The 19,948-nt window shown below is 37.2% G+C and overlaps 1 protein-coding gene across 1 annotated transcript in view; it reads left to right on the forward strand.

The window, feature by feature from the left end:
* Positions 1–19,948, forward strand: part of NSL1 (NSL1 component of MIS12 kinetochore complex) — a 41,898-nt gene that overhangs the window by 4,642 nt on the left and 17,308 nt on the right. Inside the window, exons 2-4 of the mRNA XM_069544198.1 lie at positions 2,363–2,441; positions 12,100–12,230; positions 13,749–13,803. Of these exons, the coding sequence (XP_069400299.1) occupies positions 2,363–2,441; positions 12,100–12,230; positions 13,749–13,803 (265 nt within the window). The remainder of the gene's footprint in view (positions 1–2,362; positions 2,442–12,099; positions 12,231–13,748; positions 13,804–19,948) is intronic.

Below are 19,948 nucleotides of genomic sequence, written 5' to 3' on the forward strand. Positions count from 1 at the left end.
TCCTTGGAAGAAAAGTTATGACCAACCTAGATAGTATATGCAAAAGCAGAGACGTTACTTTGCTGACTAAGGTCCGTCTAGTCAAGGCTATGGTTTTTCCTGTGGTCATGTATGGATGTGAGAGTTGGACTGTGAAGAAGGCTGAGCGTCGAAGAACTGATGCTTTTGAATTGTGGTGTTGGAGAAGACTCTTGAGAGTCCCTTGGAGACTCTGCAAGGAGATCCAACCAGTCCATTCTGAAGGAGATCAGCCCTGGGATTTCTTTGGAAGGAATGATGCTAAAGCTGAAACTCCAGTACTTTGGCTATCTCATGTGAAGAGCTGACTCATTGGAAAAGACTGATGCTGGGAGGGATTGGGGGCAGGAGGAGAAGGGGACGACAGAGGATGAGATGGCTGGATGGCATCACGAACTCGATGGATGTGAGTTTGAGTGAATTCCGGGAGTTGGTGATGGACAGGGAGGCCTGCGTGCTGCGATTCATGGGGTCACAAAGAGTCGGACACGGCTGAACGACTGAACTGAATACTTAATAAAGTAACATTTTAAAAAATTGATACAACTATGCAATGAATATTAAAAAGAATTTGGATAATCCTTGAATAGAACTGGATAGAGTAAGGATTTTACTTTATAAAAATCTTCAAAATGTAGAATACATACTCTAACTCATAATTATCAGTTATCATTTGACTTAAGCTTATTTTTTCCTTTTTAAAAAATTTATTTTTAAATAGAAGGATAATTTTAAGCTTTTAATTATATAAAATGTATTCTCTTTATGAAAAATGGCATAAAGCAAAAATCTTTGAATTCCTCTCTCCTATCCCTCTTCCTTTTTGGAAATAACTTATTATTTTGGAGGATATAATCCTTCTTTTTTTTGGCTTTAAAGCTGTCTCTCTGTTTTAAAAAGTGTTTGTTTTTTTTTTAATACTAATCGTGTCATGCTGATGAATTGTTAACATCCTGCTTTTTGTTTAAAAAAACCAAATATGTATTTGGTTATTTGTTAATGTTATATATAGATGTATTTCATTCTATTAGTATTATATGATATGGGTATATTGTATATTTAGCCATTCTCCTAATTTTGAATTTAGATATTTTTCCCTCAATATTTCATAATATCAAACAGAACTGAAATAAGCATTCTCAGTTTATCTTCTTTATGTTTTTATGAGAATGGTCCTTTAGGTTATGTTGATAGACGTGAAATTGTTAGGCTATAGGGAATGTGCATTTAAAATTTGGATGTACCATCAAATTTCTTTAGTTTTTTACTTTTTAATGTATTATAAACATTTTTAATGTTACAAAAAATAGACTAGCACAGTGAACATCCATATGTCTATCACCAAATTTAGCAGTTATCAAAAATATGTTATACTTCTATTTTAAAGCAAATTGCATCTCTCATGTCATTTCATCGTTATATACTTCAAAGTACATCTCAAAAAAAAAAAAAAGAGTCCTAGGACTTTCCTGGTGGTCCAGTGGTTAAGAATCTGCCTTGCAATGCAAGGGATGTGGGTTCAACCCCCAGTGTGAGAAGAACTCACATGCTGTAGAGTAACTAAGCCCAAGCACCGAAACACTGATCCCAAGTACCGCAACTAGAGAGTCTGTGTAAATCCATCTACCATAGTGAAAGATCTCCAGTGACGCAACGAAAATCCCATGTGCTGCAACTAAGACCCAACGCAGTCCCCTCCCCACCAAAAATACAGTCCATTGTAAAGTAGAAATTAATTTCACTTTCTTTTAAGCCTGTGTATTTTCCCACTTGTTAATACTGACTCTCATTCAGCAGCAAATGTATTACACCCTTGAGATTCATTTGAGCCCAATTTGTTAGCTTGTTTTCCTTTCATTTACTTCCCTGGTGGCTCAGACAGTAAAGCATCTGTCTACAATGCGGGAGACCCGGATTCGATCCCTGGGTTGGGAAGATCCCCTGGAGAAGGAAATGGCAATCCACTCTAGTACTATTGCCTGGAAAATCCCATGGACAGAGGAGCCTGGTAGGCTACAGTCCATGGGGTCGCAGAGTCGGACACGACTGAGCAACTTCACTTTCACTTTCCTTTCATTTAAGAAGTAAATTTTTTTTGTTTGTACCAATATAGTAAAACTTTTCATCACATTTTCTCATGGGTAGCTTAATGGCTGTTGGAACTAAAATGTAGGTAGAATAAATGATTGAAATGGAATCTCACATCATTGAAAAGCAAAAGCTTAGCAGTAATCTGGTCATCTACTTTTTTTATATTCTCTATCACAAATCTGAATTGTCCAAATGTTTGAATTCAGTATTTAAAGTTATTTTTAGTAACTTGATTTTTGTGACTTTATTGCAGACTTTCGAATCAGCTGTGCAAGAGAATGTCAGCATTAATGGGCAAGCATGGCAGGAAGCTTCAGACAGTTGCTTTATGGGTATGTGACTTCACTTTGTCCCTCTGTCATTCATTTCTGAGTTATTTTTGTAGCCATTCCATTTTATTTCCTGCCATGTCACATGGAAGATTCCTTCCAGGATCTTAGTTCCCCAACCAGGGATCAAGCCCATGGCCCCTTTAGTGGAAGCTTGAAGTCCTAACCATTGGACTACCAGGGAATTCCTACCTGTTTTCCATGTCACCTCTTTACTGGCAGAGTCCCTTTACTGGAAGAAAAGAGAAAATCAATGTAGAAGACTATTAAGGTCATACACTGAGGCAAACAACGTAGTGGTTACCATGATCCTTTATATATGCTATCTGGCATTCCCACAGGACTTTCATTTGATCAGTCTTCAAAAGTACCCTTGTCAATAGCTTATTGGAAAATACTGTAGAACTGTCATGAGATGAAGCAGGCCCAGAGAATTCCTATGCTTAATACTTTATAAATCAAGTTATATATTTATAAGCGATCCTTTGGGTATTTAGTGAAATACTCTTAGAAATGTGAAGTTAAACTGTGTAAGTACCATAAAAAGAATGAGTTTAATATTTGCAGAAACCTCCTTAAAAAGACAGAATATTTTGCTGGTCCAGGCAGACTAGATTGCACCCTACCTAATGAAGGTGACATATTTAAAGAAATTGAAGTTTTAATAGAAAGAAAATGGTCAGTGTAGGAAGGAAAAATAAATGGTAGAAAAAGAATGATCAGTGTGGGAAGAGAGACAGAATTCTCCAGCAACATCCAGGAAAAGGGCTGTCCTGACAGGAGGACTGGAGTGCCTCTTGGTCACCATGGTGATGGTACAGAGATCTGACCAGTGTAGACTGATGTCTCTGCTCGCTGTTAAGATTAACCACTTAAACCTTTGAGCATATGCCAAGCCCTGTCAAGTAATTCTCTGTGGCTACAATTTTTCTTAGCATTAAGACAATTTGCCCAGAAGACTTTACTCTCTACTCCTTGGCATTATTATAATTACCTCTTCAAAGACGCCCAGAGTTCACTTTGTGGCTTACATTTTAAAATGGAAAAAACAACATCAGATTTTTCACCTATTAGCAGAGTGATTGCCAGTTAGTGGGGAAAGGCAGCATATGAGAATCACCTAGGAGTATTTTCAAACTAGACAGCCTTTACTGAGTGTTTTTATGACTGTTGTTCTCTGAAGTCAGTTTGGAACTGCTGTATTGTTTGGTCCAGACTGCCTTTAGCATATGATTCATCAGTTTATAGATCAACATGTATATTTTCTGACAGGTTGGCAGCATGAGTGTGTGGCTGAAACCTGGATGTTCTCTGTCCCTTTCCCTACCCCTTATAACTCTGAGGGGAAATAGTAGAGAATACTGCAGTTTTACCTTCTTTCATGGGCACTCAATCAGTGTCAGACACCATACCAAGTTTGAGGAAATAAATGAAAAGATACAATTCTTACCATTTAGGAACTCATCATTAAAGGAAGGAAATCAACAAATACACATTACTCCTCAGAAAGTGGGAGAAGACATAACAGAGTAGGTTGCTATTAAACGCATTTAATGAATAAAAGTATAGACAGAAAGGAGGTTGGAAGGACGTTTGAAGCAAAGAAAAAATCATGTGCAAAGGCACAAAGTGAAAGTTGCTCAGTCATGTCCAACTCTTTGCCACCCCATGGACTGTATAGTCCGTGGAATTCTCCAGGCCAGAATACTGGAGTGGATAGCCTATCCCTTCTCCAGCAGATCTTCCCGACTCAGGAATCAAACCGGGGTCTCTTGCATTGCAGGTGGATTCTTTACCAACTGAGCTATCAGGGAAGCCCTAAAGGCACAAAGGAGTGATATGTTTGGAAAATGGCAGAAGTGAATTGAGACAGATGAGGCCAAGTTGGGACCAAATCACATAAAGCCCTGTAGCGTATGCTGAGGAATATGCACTTTATCCTGTGGATCAGGGGTCCCCAACCTCTGATGATCTGAGGTGGAACTGATGTAATAATATGTAAATAAAGTGCACAGTATATGTGATGCCCCTAAACCACCTCCCCATAGTGCCCTTTTACCTTAAGGGGATGTATCCAGATTGTCCAGTCGATGCCTGAAGTCCAGATAGTACCAAACCCTGTGTATACTATTTTAAAAAATTTTTTATTGAAGTATAGTTAGTTTACAATGTTGCTGTTCTTCTGTACAGCAAAGTGACTCAATAATATACATATATTTGTATTCTTTTTCATTATGGTTTGTCACAGAATATTAAGTATAGTTCCCAGCGCTAGTAGGCCTTTGTTGTTTATCCAACCTATATACAATTATGATAAAGTTTAGTTTAGAAATTAGGCTCAGTGAGATTAATAACAACTAACAATAAAATAGAACAATTATAATAATCTGTAATGAAAGTTATGTGAACATGGTCTCTTTCTGTCACTCTCAGAATATCTTACTGTATAAATTTAATGCCTTTTCTGTCTGAACTAAAGACTTAACCATGCACTGTGGCTGTAACCTTTGCAGTTTGAGGAATGACGACAAAGCTAACACAAATTTCTTTTTTCTTCTTCACAGTTTCACTGATAGAAGATTTATTCTTACTATAAATCTTAGCAACTTCAGCCTACAATTTTTTTCCTTATTAAGTTGCAGACTTCTGCCTTTTCACTTAATGGAAGCACCTTACAGCTTCTCTTTGCCATATTTGATTTTTTAATAGTTCATTTATCATGTTTGGCTGTGTTGGGTCTCCGATGCTCCATGGGTTTTTCTCTGTTAATAGATGCAGCGAGCAGGGGCTGCTCTCTAGTTGTGGTGTGTGGGCCTCTCCTTGAGATGGCTTCCCTTGTTGCAAAGCATGGGCTCAGGGCTCAGGCTTCAGTAGCTGCGGCTCGCGGGCTCTAGAGCACAGGCTCAGTTAGTTGCGGGCTTAGTTGCTCCACAGCATGTGGGATCTTCCCAGACAAGGGGTCGAATCAGTGTCGCCTGCACTGGCAGGCAGATTCTTTATCACTGAGCCACCAGGGAAGCCCTTCTTTGCCCTGTTTAAATTGCCAGCATCACAACTCTAGTGCTTTGGGGCCGTTATTAAGTAAAATAAGGGTTAGTTGAACACAGACACAGAGATACTGCAACAGTGGATCCGATAACCAAGGTGGCTACCAAATGACCAATGGGCAGGATAGATTGGACAAAGGGATGGTTCATGTCTTGGGTGAGGTGAAGCAGGACAGCCTGAGATTTCATCATGCTGCTCAGAATGGCACACAATTTAAAACTTAGGAATTGTTTATTTTTGGAATTTTTCATTTAATATTTTCAGACTGTGGTTGACCATGGGTAACTGAAACTGCAGAAAGTGAAACCACGGATAAGGGTGCACTACTGTAACGAGAAAAAGTGTGTGTTTTAGAATCTAACTGCTGACTGTGTCAGGGACTGATTGGAGGAGGGAGAAATTCAAGTGAGAACCTCTCAGACCTTAGGAGGTTATTGCAGTAATACAGCCAAAGACGGTGAAGACCACCCTAAGAAAGAGGAAAAAAAGATGGGTTCGAGAGATGTTCAGAAGATAGAATTAATAGGGTTTGTATCTGATCTAATACATAGAATCAGTAAGTTTCACAAGGGCAGAGGCTTTTGTGTTTTGTTCACTGAGATTATTGTGCAAATGAATGAACAAATGAAAGAAGGAACATACAAGTGAAACCAACTTTCTCCCTGCCCCTCTCCTCTGAGAGGGCTATCCTCCATGCCCGAATGAAGATCAAAGATCTTGCATGCTGCAGCTGTGCCCTGGTGCGCCAAATAAATAAATACATATTTTTAAAAAGAAAGTTCCTTGAGAGCAGGCAATATATATATTTTTCTCATCACTATGTTTTCAGTACTTGGCTTGGCACATAGTATATGGTTGGCTAAAAGTTCCTTTGGTTTTTTAAGTAAAAAATAAGACAGTCTTTCATTTTCACCAAGAACTTCACTAAACAACATATTCACTGTTTTGTTCCACTACCTTCTGCCATTTTTCAGGCAACTTCATAATTCCATCTTCCCAAAACTTTTTATCTTTTTAAGCAAATAACTGTTCAGGTTCCTTTTACAGTCTTCCAGGAAACTGAAATTTTTTCCATTTAGAGAATTTTGTGAAGACTGAAATAAATGGACACCTGAAGGTGCGGTGTCTGGTGAACATAGTAGATGAAATCAGAACTTCCCAGCCAAGCTGTCACGGTTTCTGTCTGGTCATCAAAGGAGCATTGTGGTCTTGTGTTATCAGGATGGAAGATGATGTGTTTTCTGTTGACTGATTCCAGACACTTTTCACCTATTGCCGCCTTCAGTTGGTTTACTTGGAAGCAGCACTTGTTGGAATGAATCGTTTGGTTTTCTGGAAGGAGCTCATAATAGAGGACTCCCTTTCAGTCCCACTATATATACAACCTTTGGATGAAGACCAACCTGTGGTGTGATTTGTGGTGGTTCATTTCACTTGCCTCATAATCTGTTCTATTCCACACTATTGTACAATATCCAGTTTGCATCTCCTGTCACAATTTGCCTTAAAAACATGATATTTTTCATTATGTTTCATTAGAGAATCACATATGGAAATATGCTCAATAAGGTTTTTTCACTTAACTTATACGGAACCTAAACATCGAGTGATGAACATAACCAAGCTGGCGCAAATGATTTTCAGTGCTAGATTTGGATATTTTGAGTATGTTGACTATCTTCTGCATGGTGTAATGTTGACCATTCTTGATTAATGTCTCAATTTGGTTGCTCTCAACTTCAATTGGTCTACCCACCCGTGGAGCATTGTCCCTTTAGAAAACTCCAGCATGAAACTTCACAAACTACTTTTGACACGTTCAGTTGGTCACAGCATCTTCTCCATACACTGCACAAATTTTTCTTTTCTGTTTCAGGTGTGTTTTTATGTTTCTTGAAATAATAAAGCAAAATACGCTGAAAATGTTGCTTTCTTTTTCCATGATCAGTATTAAAATGGCTACTCAAAAATTCACCAATTGATAAGCTTTTTTAAAAAATACTGATATGACAGCTGTCACAGTACACTCTTAACAAAATTGTTTTTAATGAAATTTAAGACAATTAATCACTACTAGAGCCAGTTATAGGAAAAACCAAACAAACCTTTTGGCCAACCCAGTGCATATTTGTTTAGTCGCTAAGTTGTATCCAACTTTTTATGACCCTGTAGACTGTAGCCTGCCAGGTTCCTCTGTCCATGGGATTTCCCAGGCAAGAATACTGGAGTAGGTTGCCATTTCCTTCTCTAGGGGATCTTCCTGACCCAGGGATTGAACCCATGTCTCCTGCATTGAGGTGAATTCCTTACCCCTGAGCCAGTGGGGAAGCCAGAGTAATGACAAATTCTTCCCTGCTTAAATTTATGCCAGCAAATTTGGAAAACTCAGCAGTGGCCACAGGACTGGAAAAGGTCAGTCTTCATTTCAATCCCAAAGAAAGGCAATGCCAAAGAATGTTCAAACTACCGCACAATTGCACTCATCTCACACACTAGCAAAGTAATGCTCAAAATTCTCCAAGCCAGGCTTCAACAGTGCATGAACCATGAACTTCCAGATGTTCAAGCTGGATTCAGAAACACAGAGGAACCAGAGATCAAATTGTCAACATACGTTGGATCATCAAAAAAGCAAGAGAGTTCCAGAAAAACATTTATTTCTGCTTTATTGACTATGCCAAAGCCTTTGACTGTGTGGATCACAACAAACTGAAAAATTCTGAAAGAGATGGGAATACCAGACCACCTGACCTGCCTCTTGAGAGGCCTGTATGCAGGTCAGGAAGCAGCAGTTAGAACTGGACAACAGACTGGTTCTAAATCGGGAAAGGAGTATATCAAGGCTGTATATTGTCACCCTGCATATTTAACTTATATGCAGAGTACATCATAAGAAACGCTGGGCTGGATGAAGCACAAGCTGGAATCAAGATTGCCAGGAGAAATATCAATAACCTCAGATATGCATATGACACCACCCTTATGGCAGAGAGTGAAGAACTAAAGAGCCTCTTGATGAAAGAAGAGAGTAAAAAAGTTGATTAAAACTCAACATTCAGAAAACTAAGATCATGGCATCTGATCCCATCACTTTATGGCAAATAGATGGGGAAACAGTGACAGACTATTTTGGGGGGCTCCAAAATCACTGCAGATGGTGACTGCAGCCATGAAATCAAAAGATGCTTGCTCCTTGGAAGAAAAGTTAATGACCAAGCTAGACAGCATATTAAAAAGCAGAGACATTACTTTGCCCACAAAGGTCCGTCTATCAAGGCTGTGGTTTTTCCAGTAGTCATGTGTGGATGTGAGAGTTGGACTATAAAGAAAGCTGAGTGCTGAAGAATTGATGCTTTTGAGCTGTGGTGCTGGAGAAGACTCTTAAGAGTCCCTTGGACTGCAAGGAGATCAAACCAGTCCATCCTAAAGCAAATCAGTCCTGAATATTCATTGGAAGGACTGATGCTAAAGCTGAAACTCCAATACTTTGGCCACCTGATGTGAAGAACTGACTCATTTGAAAAGACCCTAATGCTGGGAAAGATTGAAGGCAGGAGGAGAAGGGGACGACAGAGGATGAGATAGTTGGATGGCATCACCAACTTGATGGACATGAGTTTGAGTAAACTCTGAGAGTTGGTTATGAACAGGAAGGCCTGGTGTGCTGCGGTCCATGGGGTCACAAAGAGTCGGATATGACTGAGCGATTGATCTGAACTGAACTAAATTTATACGTTTCTGTTTTTAGCTTTATCATTAGGTGGCGCTAAGAAACCATTTTCTTTACACAGAAGATTTAGCTGGGAGATTTGTTTTTGATAGCTGATTGTGAAATAGTAACAATATTCCTTTCAGGCTAGTGATTGAACTTTTTAAATAATTAAAATATAGGGAAGGCTGCTCATTTAAATGAATATTCAAAGTAATAATGATTATATCTTATAATACTCTCAGAAGTAATTTAGTTGGACTTAGTGAATATTTTTTTGATGAATGAAAGGTCATACATGACCTCATTAATCTTTACCTGATATGTATTTTATGCTGATGTATGTCAGCAGTGTCTCAAAATGTTCCCCAGTATGTGTTTAACATGTTTCAGACTTCTCCATAATGAAGCTCTCTACTCAGTAAGATAAATAGATCTATTTCTGCCATAGAATTTGACATAGCAGAACACACAGGATGCAAAATTAGTTAAGCTGAGGACATAGCTTTTTAGTATTTTTAACTACTTAATGTTTGCTACTTTAAAAAATAATTTCCAGGGACTTCCCTGGTGGTCCAGTGATAAGAATGTGGCTTGCAATGCAGGGAACCAGGGTTCCTTCCCTGGTCAGGAACTTAGATCCCACATGCCCTGGGGTAGCTAAGCCACAACTGGAGAGCCCCCATGCCATCCAATACAGCCAAATAAATAAGTAAAAATAAAGAATAAATTTCAAAATAAGGTTAATGTATTCCCTGCGTTCATTTCATCTGAGGCGCTTAATTTCTGAGCCTCATTCCAGAGATCTCTGTTGAGACTTCCCTGGTGACTCAGAGGTTAAAGCGCCTGGCCGCAATGTGGGAGACCTAGGTTTGATCCCTGGGTTGGGAAGATTGCCTGGAGAAGGAAATGGCAACCCACTTCAGTACTCATCCCTGGAGAATTCCATGGACAGAGAAGCCTGGTAGGCTACAGTCCACAGGGTCGCAAAGAGTTGGACACGACTGAGTGACTTCAGTTTCTTTCACTTTCTGTTGAGAATCAAAATTTCTGCCCTTCTCCTTACAAAAGAATGTGTACTATATGATTTCATTTATATAAAATTCTAGGAAGTGAAAACTAGAATATAGTGATGAAAATTTGATGAGTGGTTGCCTGGGATAGAGAGCAGTTTGGAAGGAGCTGGAGGGGGACATTACAGGGGAACAGAAGGAAACTTTTAGGGTGATGGTTATGTTCACTATCTTGACTGTGGTGGTGGTTTCAAGGATATACACATGTCTAAACTTATCAAATTGTGTATTTTAAATATGTGCAGTTCACTGTATGACAGTTAGACCTCGATATAGCTTTTTTTTACTTCTGACAAGTTCTCCAGGTGATTTTTCATTCTCCAGGAGTTTGAGAATCAGTACAGTTGACTTTTGAACAACACAGATTTGAACTTCAAGGATCCGCTTATATAGGGATGTTTTTTTCACCATATATATACTACAGTACTACATGATTTGTAGTTGGTTGAATACACAGATGTGGAAACTATAAAGTTATGTTTGGATTTTTGATGGTGTGGAGGGTCGGTGCCCCTAACTCCCACATTCTTCAAGGGTCTACTGTATTTTAAAACACAGGAAAGCAACTGATAAGATAGCTTTAGCCAAATCAAAGAAATACTAAAATCAAATGTTAAATGCTTTCAGTGTGGTTCTTTCATTATATTATTATCCTTCTTTTCTTGTACTTTATCCTGCAGCCATTTAGAACTTTTTCCTAAAGACTCTTGATCTTGCCGATGCTGTTTTCTCTGCCTCGTGTGCTTCTCCGTATTATATTTTCCCTACCTTTTTTTAATGCAGTTTATTTACATTTATATCAATATTTCAAGATCCAACTCAAATGTTACTTTTTCTTTAAAGTCTCAGATTCCCAAGGCATAGTTATTGTTCAGGTTGTTCTCTGTCCTGGTAGCATTTTGTTCATACCTCTGTTGCATTCGTGAAGTTGTGTTGCAGTTATCCGTCAGTTTCTTCCAGTGAACCATAAGCTTTTAGAGAACTGGGGTTGTGTTATATTCATCTTTGTATTTCCCTCTTTTTTTTTTTAAGTTGTTTTTCTCTCTTGTCATTAAATTTTACTACTACAGGGTTAGTTTTATGTCATTAGTTATTTGATACAGATTTTAAAATTGTATTTATCTTTAATTTCTAAAGCTTGACATTATAAACTGATAAGGCTTCCAGGTACAACTATATTTTTCATTTTTAATCAGTAGTTCTTCAGAATATATTGTTACTATATTGTTTGGAACTGACACATTATATTGTTAGATATTCTCTTACTTAATATGACTTCATGAAAATTTATTTAACATAATCATAACCTTATTAATTTTTCTTAGTTTTTTGCCATAAGAGAAAACTCTAGATTTTTCCTTTATGCATTTGCACAGATACTGCATGCTTTAAATTATTTTGTAGATTTTAGCCCACATATATTTTTGTGTGTCTTCTTTAGGCATTATGTTTTTGGGTTTTGTTTTAATGCCAATCAGTATGCTGTACTTTATATTAGAATTTAGTTCATTTGCTTTATACACTTTAATTGATAACTTTATTCTAATTCCTTTGTCCTGTAAGTTTTCCCTCATCGTATCTTTTTTTTTTTTTTTAATTATCTTTATATTTCTCTGATTTGGGGTTGGATTCCCACAGGGGCTCAATAAGTAATTGACTTTTAAATGAATAGATGAATCAGTCACCAAAGTGAGGCATCCATTAACTTGCCATATTTGTTTTCCTTAAATTTTGTGTTTTCTAAATTCAGTTTATTTATGTTACATTTTCATATAGAATATAAACTCTGTGTTTTAAAGAATTTTTTATATTATTTTTTCCCTTGAATTAGATTCTGATATCAAAGTCCTTGAAGACCAGTTTGATGAAATCATAGTTGATTTAGCCACAAAACGTAAGCAGTATCCCAGAAAGATCCTTGAGTATGTCATCAAAATCATAAAGGCACAACAAGAGATTCTGGTAAGATGATTTACCTTTAAAATAGTAAATTTTATGTAATGTCTGTTTTACCACAGTAAAAAAGTTAAAGTATAAGATCAAGAGGAGATAAATGTTTTCTTTGTTTTTCATGCCTAAATTACTACTGTTTGTCTATTATAAAACTTCCCCCCTTCTAAGTAACACTAGGTTTTGAATACAGCTGATAATAAAGTAGAATTTGAAGATGGAAGACTGACAGTAACTTAATTCTGAGTCTAGGAAGGAGAAAGAAATTTATTTTTTAAGCTTCTTCCTTCTATTTGTGATTTGTATGTGGCACATTATTTGTATATAGTTATGTATTTTGTGAGACCCTTGTCTTTGTTACATATTTTGGTGATGAAGATTGAGACTACCTGTTTATAATGCCAAAATTTGCTTTATGAATTGTGTTTAATTTCTTTTGCTCCAAAAATTATGACGAGGCAGAAGGAGGTTTGTTGGAATGGCATTGCCTCTGGAGTGAGACATACATGTGGCTTTCAGCTTTGCTTAATGGTTTGTCCTTACTTTTTGAAATTAGCATACTTTCACATATAAATTTTCCAGTTGCTTAGTTTTCAGGAATTGCTTCAGAGAGTGAAAGCAGGTACTTTATCTAAAAATATTTTGCTTATCATTCTATGAGAAAAAATAGTTATAAGCAAAATTTTTCTTTTTTATTTCTTCCACAGAAATGTCAGTTCTCCAAGAAATACCCCACTCCCATCTCCCTCATCTACTTTTAAAGTTTTCTCAGGAAAAACATTACAAATATATTTATTTTCTAGTATCTTTCTCCCTGTTACTACCCTTCCTCCCTGCTCCCACCTCCCTACCAAAAAACCTGTAGTCAGTATTACATTAAAGAAAGTTGCTGACCTAGACGGGGTGTTGCTGTGGAAGTTTAAAAATTGATGCAAAAATGAATGAGATGAGGATACTAAAGACAGCTTTAAAACAAACAAAAAACCTTTTTGGCTCCTGCTGCTTTGGGCAAGAGAAAGGACATTTTCCACTTCCTTTTTGCCTGAATTATGGATCTTGTTCTTAGAGTTCTGCTACTGCAGTCCCAGTGTATCACAGGTAGGCGTTAGTGTGCTGACACTTTCAAAAACAGATTTCTGTGTGAATATGAGTTCGAGTTCTAACCACTCGTCCTAAAATGAACTTTTGAAAACCAGTCCGTTAATAGTTTGAAAACTACCTTATACTTTAAGATTCTTTCACTGTGCCTTTATTTTGCTTCTATGCTTCTTTCTTGTATGCTGCATCTTAGTGTATGCAGTAGGTGGCAGTACTCTAAAAGGCATAATTCAGACTTAATTTGATCTGTTCTTTTCTCCTCCCTCCCCTACAGGATCTGATTTGGACATTTGTTTTGTTTTGGGTTTTTTTTTTGTTTTTTTTTTTGCAAAAGAATGATACTGCTGACTAATATTTGTTTATATTAGCCAAAGAAAATGTTTCTGTAAGTCACCTAGTTGTTAATTTAAATCTGTTTTATTTTATGTTTAGAAGCAGTACCACCCTGTTGTACATCTGTTGGACCTAAAATATGACCCTGATCCAGGTGAGCCCCAGTATTCATTTGTGGTAAAAATGAAGCATGAGCTTGTAATTTTAGGAGTTCCTGATATTCCTTTAAAGGTTTTAGCATCAGGGGTATCTTCCCTTTGATGCTCTAACTCACTCCCAGTCATAAGCATTTCAGTCTTTTTCTCACTTAGGTTTATGAGAACTAGCTCTGAACCTGCCATCTTAGAATTTCTAGGGTCAGGAACCAGGGATGTGGACTTCCGTTAAGCGGTCTCCTGACCTAGAGTGTTACACCTTCTCCATCCACCTTCTCCTATAATACCCTCCTGTCTTTAATACTATTATATTATCCATTCTTTGCATTACAGCCAAAGTGGTACTGTTAAAGCACTCATAGTATGTTTTCTTCGTGTGATAACCATCATTGGTTTTTCATCATTTACAGAATAAAATCCAATAAAAATATAATATTGAACTTAAGAGATATGTACACTTGTTACACCTTGGAATTCAGTTCTGTTTTCCACTTAGGTGCATCTTGTAAAACACAAATAAAAAGAATATAAACTGTAAATCCAGCAACAGAACTAACATTGCTAAAAATGTGGATCATGCGTATTTTTAAAGAACTCTATTCTTACCTTTAAAAATTTGTAACAATTTTCCCAAGAGACATTTTGGAATTTGCGTTTGGCTCTCTAACGTACCAATTTTGAAGTCTTTGTAAAAACACTTAAGATCTTGATTTATTTGTATGGGATTTCTATACTTATGGCTTTAAATACCTCACCCTTGTTGAATTCTGATTGACCTTCTAACATGTCCCCTGCCCTTTCAAAGTGTCCCAAGCCAATGGGATAAACTGAGAGGGGGAAGCAAATGTAGACTGAAGTTGGTTAAAATCATAGCAGTCACTGTATTTGACAGTAAACATTAACCTAGTAGCACTTACTTTGTCATTGGTTTGGTTTGGTTCAGTTCAGTCGCTCAGTTGTGTCTGAATCTTTGCAATCCCATGGACTGTAGCACACCAGGCTTCCCTGTCCATCACCAACTCCCAGAGCTTGCTTAAACTTATGTCCATTGAGTCGGTGATACCATCCAACCATCTCATCCTCTGTCGTCCCCTTTTCCTCCTGCCTTCAGTCTTTCCCAGCATCAGGGTCTTTTCCAGTGAGTCAGTTTTTCGCATCAGGTGGCCATAGTTTTGGAGCTTCAGCTTCATCATCAGTCCTTCCAATGAATATTCAGGACTGATTTTCTTTAGGATGGACTGGTTTGATCTCCTTGCAGTCCAAGGGATTCTCAAGAGACTTCTCCAGTATCACAGTTCAAAAGCATCAATTCTTCAGTGCTCAACTTTCTTTATGGTTCAAATCTCACATGCAGTCATAACTAATGGAAAAACCATAGCTTTGACTAGATAGACCTTTGTCAGTAAAGTAATATCTCTGCTTTTTAATATGCTGTCTAGGTTGGCCATAACTTTCCTTCCAAGGAGCAAGCATCTTTTAATTTCATGACTGTAGTCACCATCTGCAGTGATTTTGGAGCCCCCCCAAAATAAAGTCAGCCACTGTTTCCACTGTTTCACCATCTGCCGTGAAGTGATGGGACCAGATGCCATGATCTTAGTTTTCTGAATGCTGAGCTTTAAGCAGCTTTTTCACCTCTTTCACTTTCATCAAGAGGCTCTTTAGTTCTTCACTTTCTGCCATAATGGTGGTATCATCTGCATATCTGAGGTTATTGATATTTTTCCCGGCAATCTTGATTCCAGCTTGTGCTTCTTCCAGCCCAGCATTTCTCATGATATACTCTGCATAGAAGTTAAATAAGCAGGGTGACAATATACAGCCTTGACATACTCCTTTTCCTGTTTGGAACCAGTCTGTTGTTCCATGTCCAGTTCTAACTGTTGCTTCCTGACCTGCATACAGGCCTCTCAAGAGGCAGGTCAGGTGGTCTGGTATTCCCATCTCTTTCAGAATTTTCCAGTTTGTTGTGATCCACACAATCAAAGGCTTTGGCATAGTCAGTAAAGCAGAAATAGATGTTTTTTCTGGAACTCTCTTGCTTTTTCGATGATCCAGCAGATGTTGGCAATTTGATCTCTGGTTCCTCTGCCTTTTCTAAAACCAGCTTAAACATCTAGAAGTTCATGATTCATGTATTGTTGAACCCTGGCTTGGAGAATTTACTTACTTTTAAGGGCTATTCATATTTTGTCAAACTTGGGTCAGATCTTCCTAGGAATTAAAAGGTATGGATACAGTTGAAACTTTGTTTTTACCCTTTTACCATCCCATTCCACTCCCTCTTACTTCAGAATAACCACTGTGCTCAAGTTGAGAGGATCCTTCCTATCCATGTTTTTGTGCTTTTACTTTATAGATGTATATCCATAAACACTGTGTGGCATGTCTTTTAAAATTTTTACATAAGCTGTATCATACCAGTCATATCATTCTGCAACTTGTTTTTCCCCATTGGTATTGTATACACATTATCTGCATTCAGTTAGTTTCTATATAATCTGAGCATGAATACTTCTCTGTAAGTCCGTTCCTCTACTGAGGGACACTTGGTTTCTTTTTCCTTTTTTGGCTGTTATGAACAGTTTTACAATGAATATTTTTACACCTGTGTCTTGTAAACTGTGGCATACTTAATGTTGCAGATTTTCTGAGGCAGATTTCTGGAAGCAGAGTTTCTAGGTCCAGAGAGCTTGTCTCTGTTCAGCTTTATTACATTTGAGCTTTACTACCCCCTCCAAAGGTCATGTCAGTTTATGGTTCCACCAGCAGTGTTTGAAAGTTCTTGCTTCTATACAGTTTGCCAAAAATTAATTGCTGTCAGGGTTTCTATACTTTTTTTTTTTCGCCAATGTGATGGGCATGTAGAAGTTTTTAAAGTGAGGTTGTTCATCTTGAGTTACCTATTTATATTCTTTGCCTGTTCTTTGGTTGGGTATTACAGCTTTCCTTATTCGTTTCTAAGAGTCATATACACAGGCACATGAAGATAGACACATGCACACACACATTACAGACATTAGTGTTATAAGCACTGTAAATATTTGCTCTCAGTTTTGGGTTGTCTTATAACTATTTATAATGACTTTATATATACATAAGTTTTTAAAATATATATAAATTTATTGCGATATAATTTATGTATAATAAAAGTATGTACATTTTATGCATACAGTTTGAGTTCTGGCAAATGTATACAACTCTGTAACCATGACCACAATTCAAATACAGAATTTTTCATCACTCATGAAGTTCCCTTATGCCCCTAAATTTTATGCTTTTTGTCTCTAACTCTGCTAATATGGTGAATTAACATTGACAGATTTTTCTGATGGTTATCATTGCATTCACACGGAAAACCCCACTTACTCATTAGTATATTTTTTCTTTTATATACTTGAATTAAAGTTACCTATATTTTATTTATATTTGTATACTATGTTAAACTATAGTATATTTGCATCCATAGTCATACAAAAAATAAACCTGTTTTAAAACATCCTGTCCCTTTCCAATTTTGTCAGCAAGGTTATGCTGCCCTCATAAAACAGTTTCTAAATGTCACAGGGTTTTTGGTCTTTGAAGAGTTGGTGAGATTCATGTATAAAACTGTCTGAGCCTAGTTATAAACTGACTTAGTATATTTAATGGTTATTGATTTCTTCAGGTTTTTTTTTTTCTTAAGTCAATTTTGGTAATATTTGTTTGAAAAACAGTCTGTTTCATCCATGTATTCAGTATATTGGCATGAAACTTTATGGTAGTTACTTATAATTTTAAAAATTTCTGTTCCACATATGCTTATTTCTTAATGTTGTTCATTTTTGCTTTCTCTTTTTTCTTGATATCTTGCTCTAGATTTCTTTGTTTTTAATTGGTCTTTTCAGAGAGTCATCTTTTAGTTTTGCTGAGTTTTTCTATTGTTTTTCACTTTTCTGGTTCCCTGAGTTCTGATCTTATCTTTAGTGTGGTCTTCCTGCTTTCTTGAGTTTTATGTGTTACTTTTAACTTCTTAAATTAAACACTTCATTAGTTTACTTCAGTCTTATTTTTTAGTAAATAAGTACAGATTTATCTCCAGGTCCTGCGTTAGCCATATCCTGAAGACTCAACATATAGAACTTTCATAGTTTAACTCCAAATATTTTTTCATTTCCAAATGTAGGAATCTTACTTATTTTCCTCTTTTTTGCCATCTGCCATGTTGATAGATTTTTATCTCTTATTTTCCTTTTTTTCTGGTTTGAAAGCTATCTGCTATGCTTCTTTTCCTTTAGTGTTACCTGTTAAAATTTTAGCATACTATAGTTCTAAAATTATCTAACATAGTCAGGAGTTATACAGTATTTCAGGTTCCCTCCTAGGCAAGAAAAGGGCTTTATTATACTTTACCCACTGAATAAGCACATCCCTCCCTCAATTTTCCTTCTTATTTGTGTCTAGAACTTTATAGCACTCATCTGCCTTTTGTCCCTATAGATTTGACTATTCTAGACATTTCATATAAATTAAATCATGTAATATGTCATCCTTTAAGAATGGCTTCTATGAATTGGCATAATGTTTCAAGGTCCATGTTATAGCATGTATCAGTATTTTGTTGCTAATGTAAATGGAGTTAAAAAATAGTTTCAGTTTGTTTATTGCTACTGTATAGAAATAGGATTGATGTTTATATCTTGATCTTGTATCTTTCAACCTTGCTGATCTCATTTATTAGTTCTAATAGTTTTTTAGTGGATTCTTTAGAGTTCTCTACATAAAAGATTATATCGACAAATCAGAGTTTTACTTCTTCCTTTCCAGTCTGGAGGCCTGGTACTCATAGTTGATGATAAGTCTGCTCAGAGACTAATTGCCATTCTTTAATGGATAATCTGTATTTTCTCTCCTGATTTTTCATAATTTTTTTGTGTATTCTTAATGTTCTACAGTTTTAGCACAATATGGTTAGGTGTTTATTTTTTATTTATCTAACATGGTGCTTAGGGTACACTTTTTCCAACAATGAAAATAACTTTCTTGCTTTGTCTTGATATATAAAAATGTATTCACATCCCCAAAGTGTTAAAAGCATAAGAAATGAGTTTAAATCACATGGAATCATGTACTCGAGATAACCACTATTAACATGTTTCTAACCAGTGACTAGTACTCTTGCCTGAAAAATCCCATGGACGGAGGAGCCTGGTAGGCTGCAGTCCATGGGGTTGCTAAGAGTTGGACACGACTGAGAGACTTCACTTTCACTTTTCACTTTCATGCATTGGAGAAAGACATGGCAACCCACTCCAGTGTTCTTGCCTGGAGAATCCCAGGGACAGAGGAGCCTGGTAGGAGGCCGTCTATGGGGTCATACAGAGTCGGACATGACTAAAGCGACTTAGCAGCAGTAGCAGTATTATAATATATTGCTTATTGCTACCTCTTCAGTCCACCTGCAGATCTTGCTGCCTTGACCTTGAAAACGTATTTCAATTTCAACTACTTCCTATCAAATCCATCTCTACTGCTGTTGTCATTGTCTCCATATTCTCTTAGTGGGACTACTGCAGTAGTCTGCTGGTCTCCTTCCAGTTCAGTTTGCCACATGGCATCCAGGGGATTCTTTCTGAAGCATAATCAGGGTGCATCAGTCCCTGCTTAAAAGTCTCCAGTGGCTCTGCATCATACTTCCCCTTGGTCTACAGGTCCTCTCTGACCTGGTCCCTGGCTGCTCCTCAGATTTCATCTCTGACCCTAGTTTCTTAGCATTCTCACCTTTGTCTACTGAGCTCCAGCCACACTAGCATTCTTTCTGTTTCACCCAGAATGTGCCAAACAGGCACTGGCCCTGTGGTTTTCACACTTGTTGCTCCCTGGTTCCTGTCTGAAACTATCTGCCTGACTCTCCCTTCATTCAGCTCTGTTCAAAGCGTAACCTCATCAGCGAGGTCTTCCCTGACAGTCTGTGTCAGATCCCTTCCTGACCCCCTTGCTCATACTCTGTCACCCTAACCTGCTTTATTTCCCCTACTACTTACTGACATTATGTAATTTCTCTTTATTTTATTGTCTTCATCCCTTCCCTCACTGTACTATGAACTCCCTGTGAACAAGGGCTTTGTTTTGTCTACTTCTGTATCCCTTAGCTTTAAGAGCGTT

The sequence above is a fragment of the Ovis canadensis genome, chromosome 12 (genome assembly GCF_042477335.2).
Source record: "Ovis canadensis isolate MfBH-ARS-UI-01 breed Bighorn chromosome 12, ARS-UI_OviCan_v2, whole genome shotgun sequence".
Classification (NCBI taxonomy): Eukaryota; Metazoa; Chordata; class Mammalia; order Artiodactyla; family Bovidae; genus Ovis; species Ovis canadensis.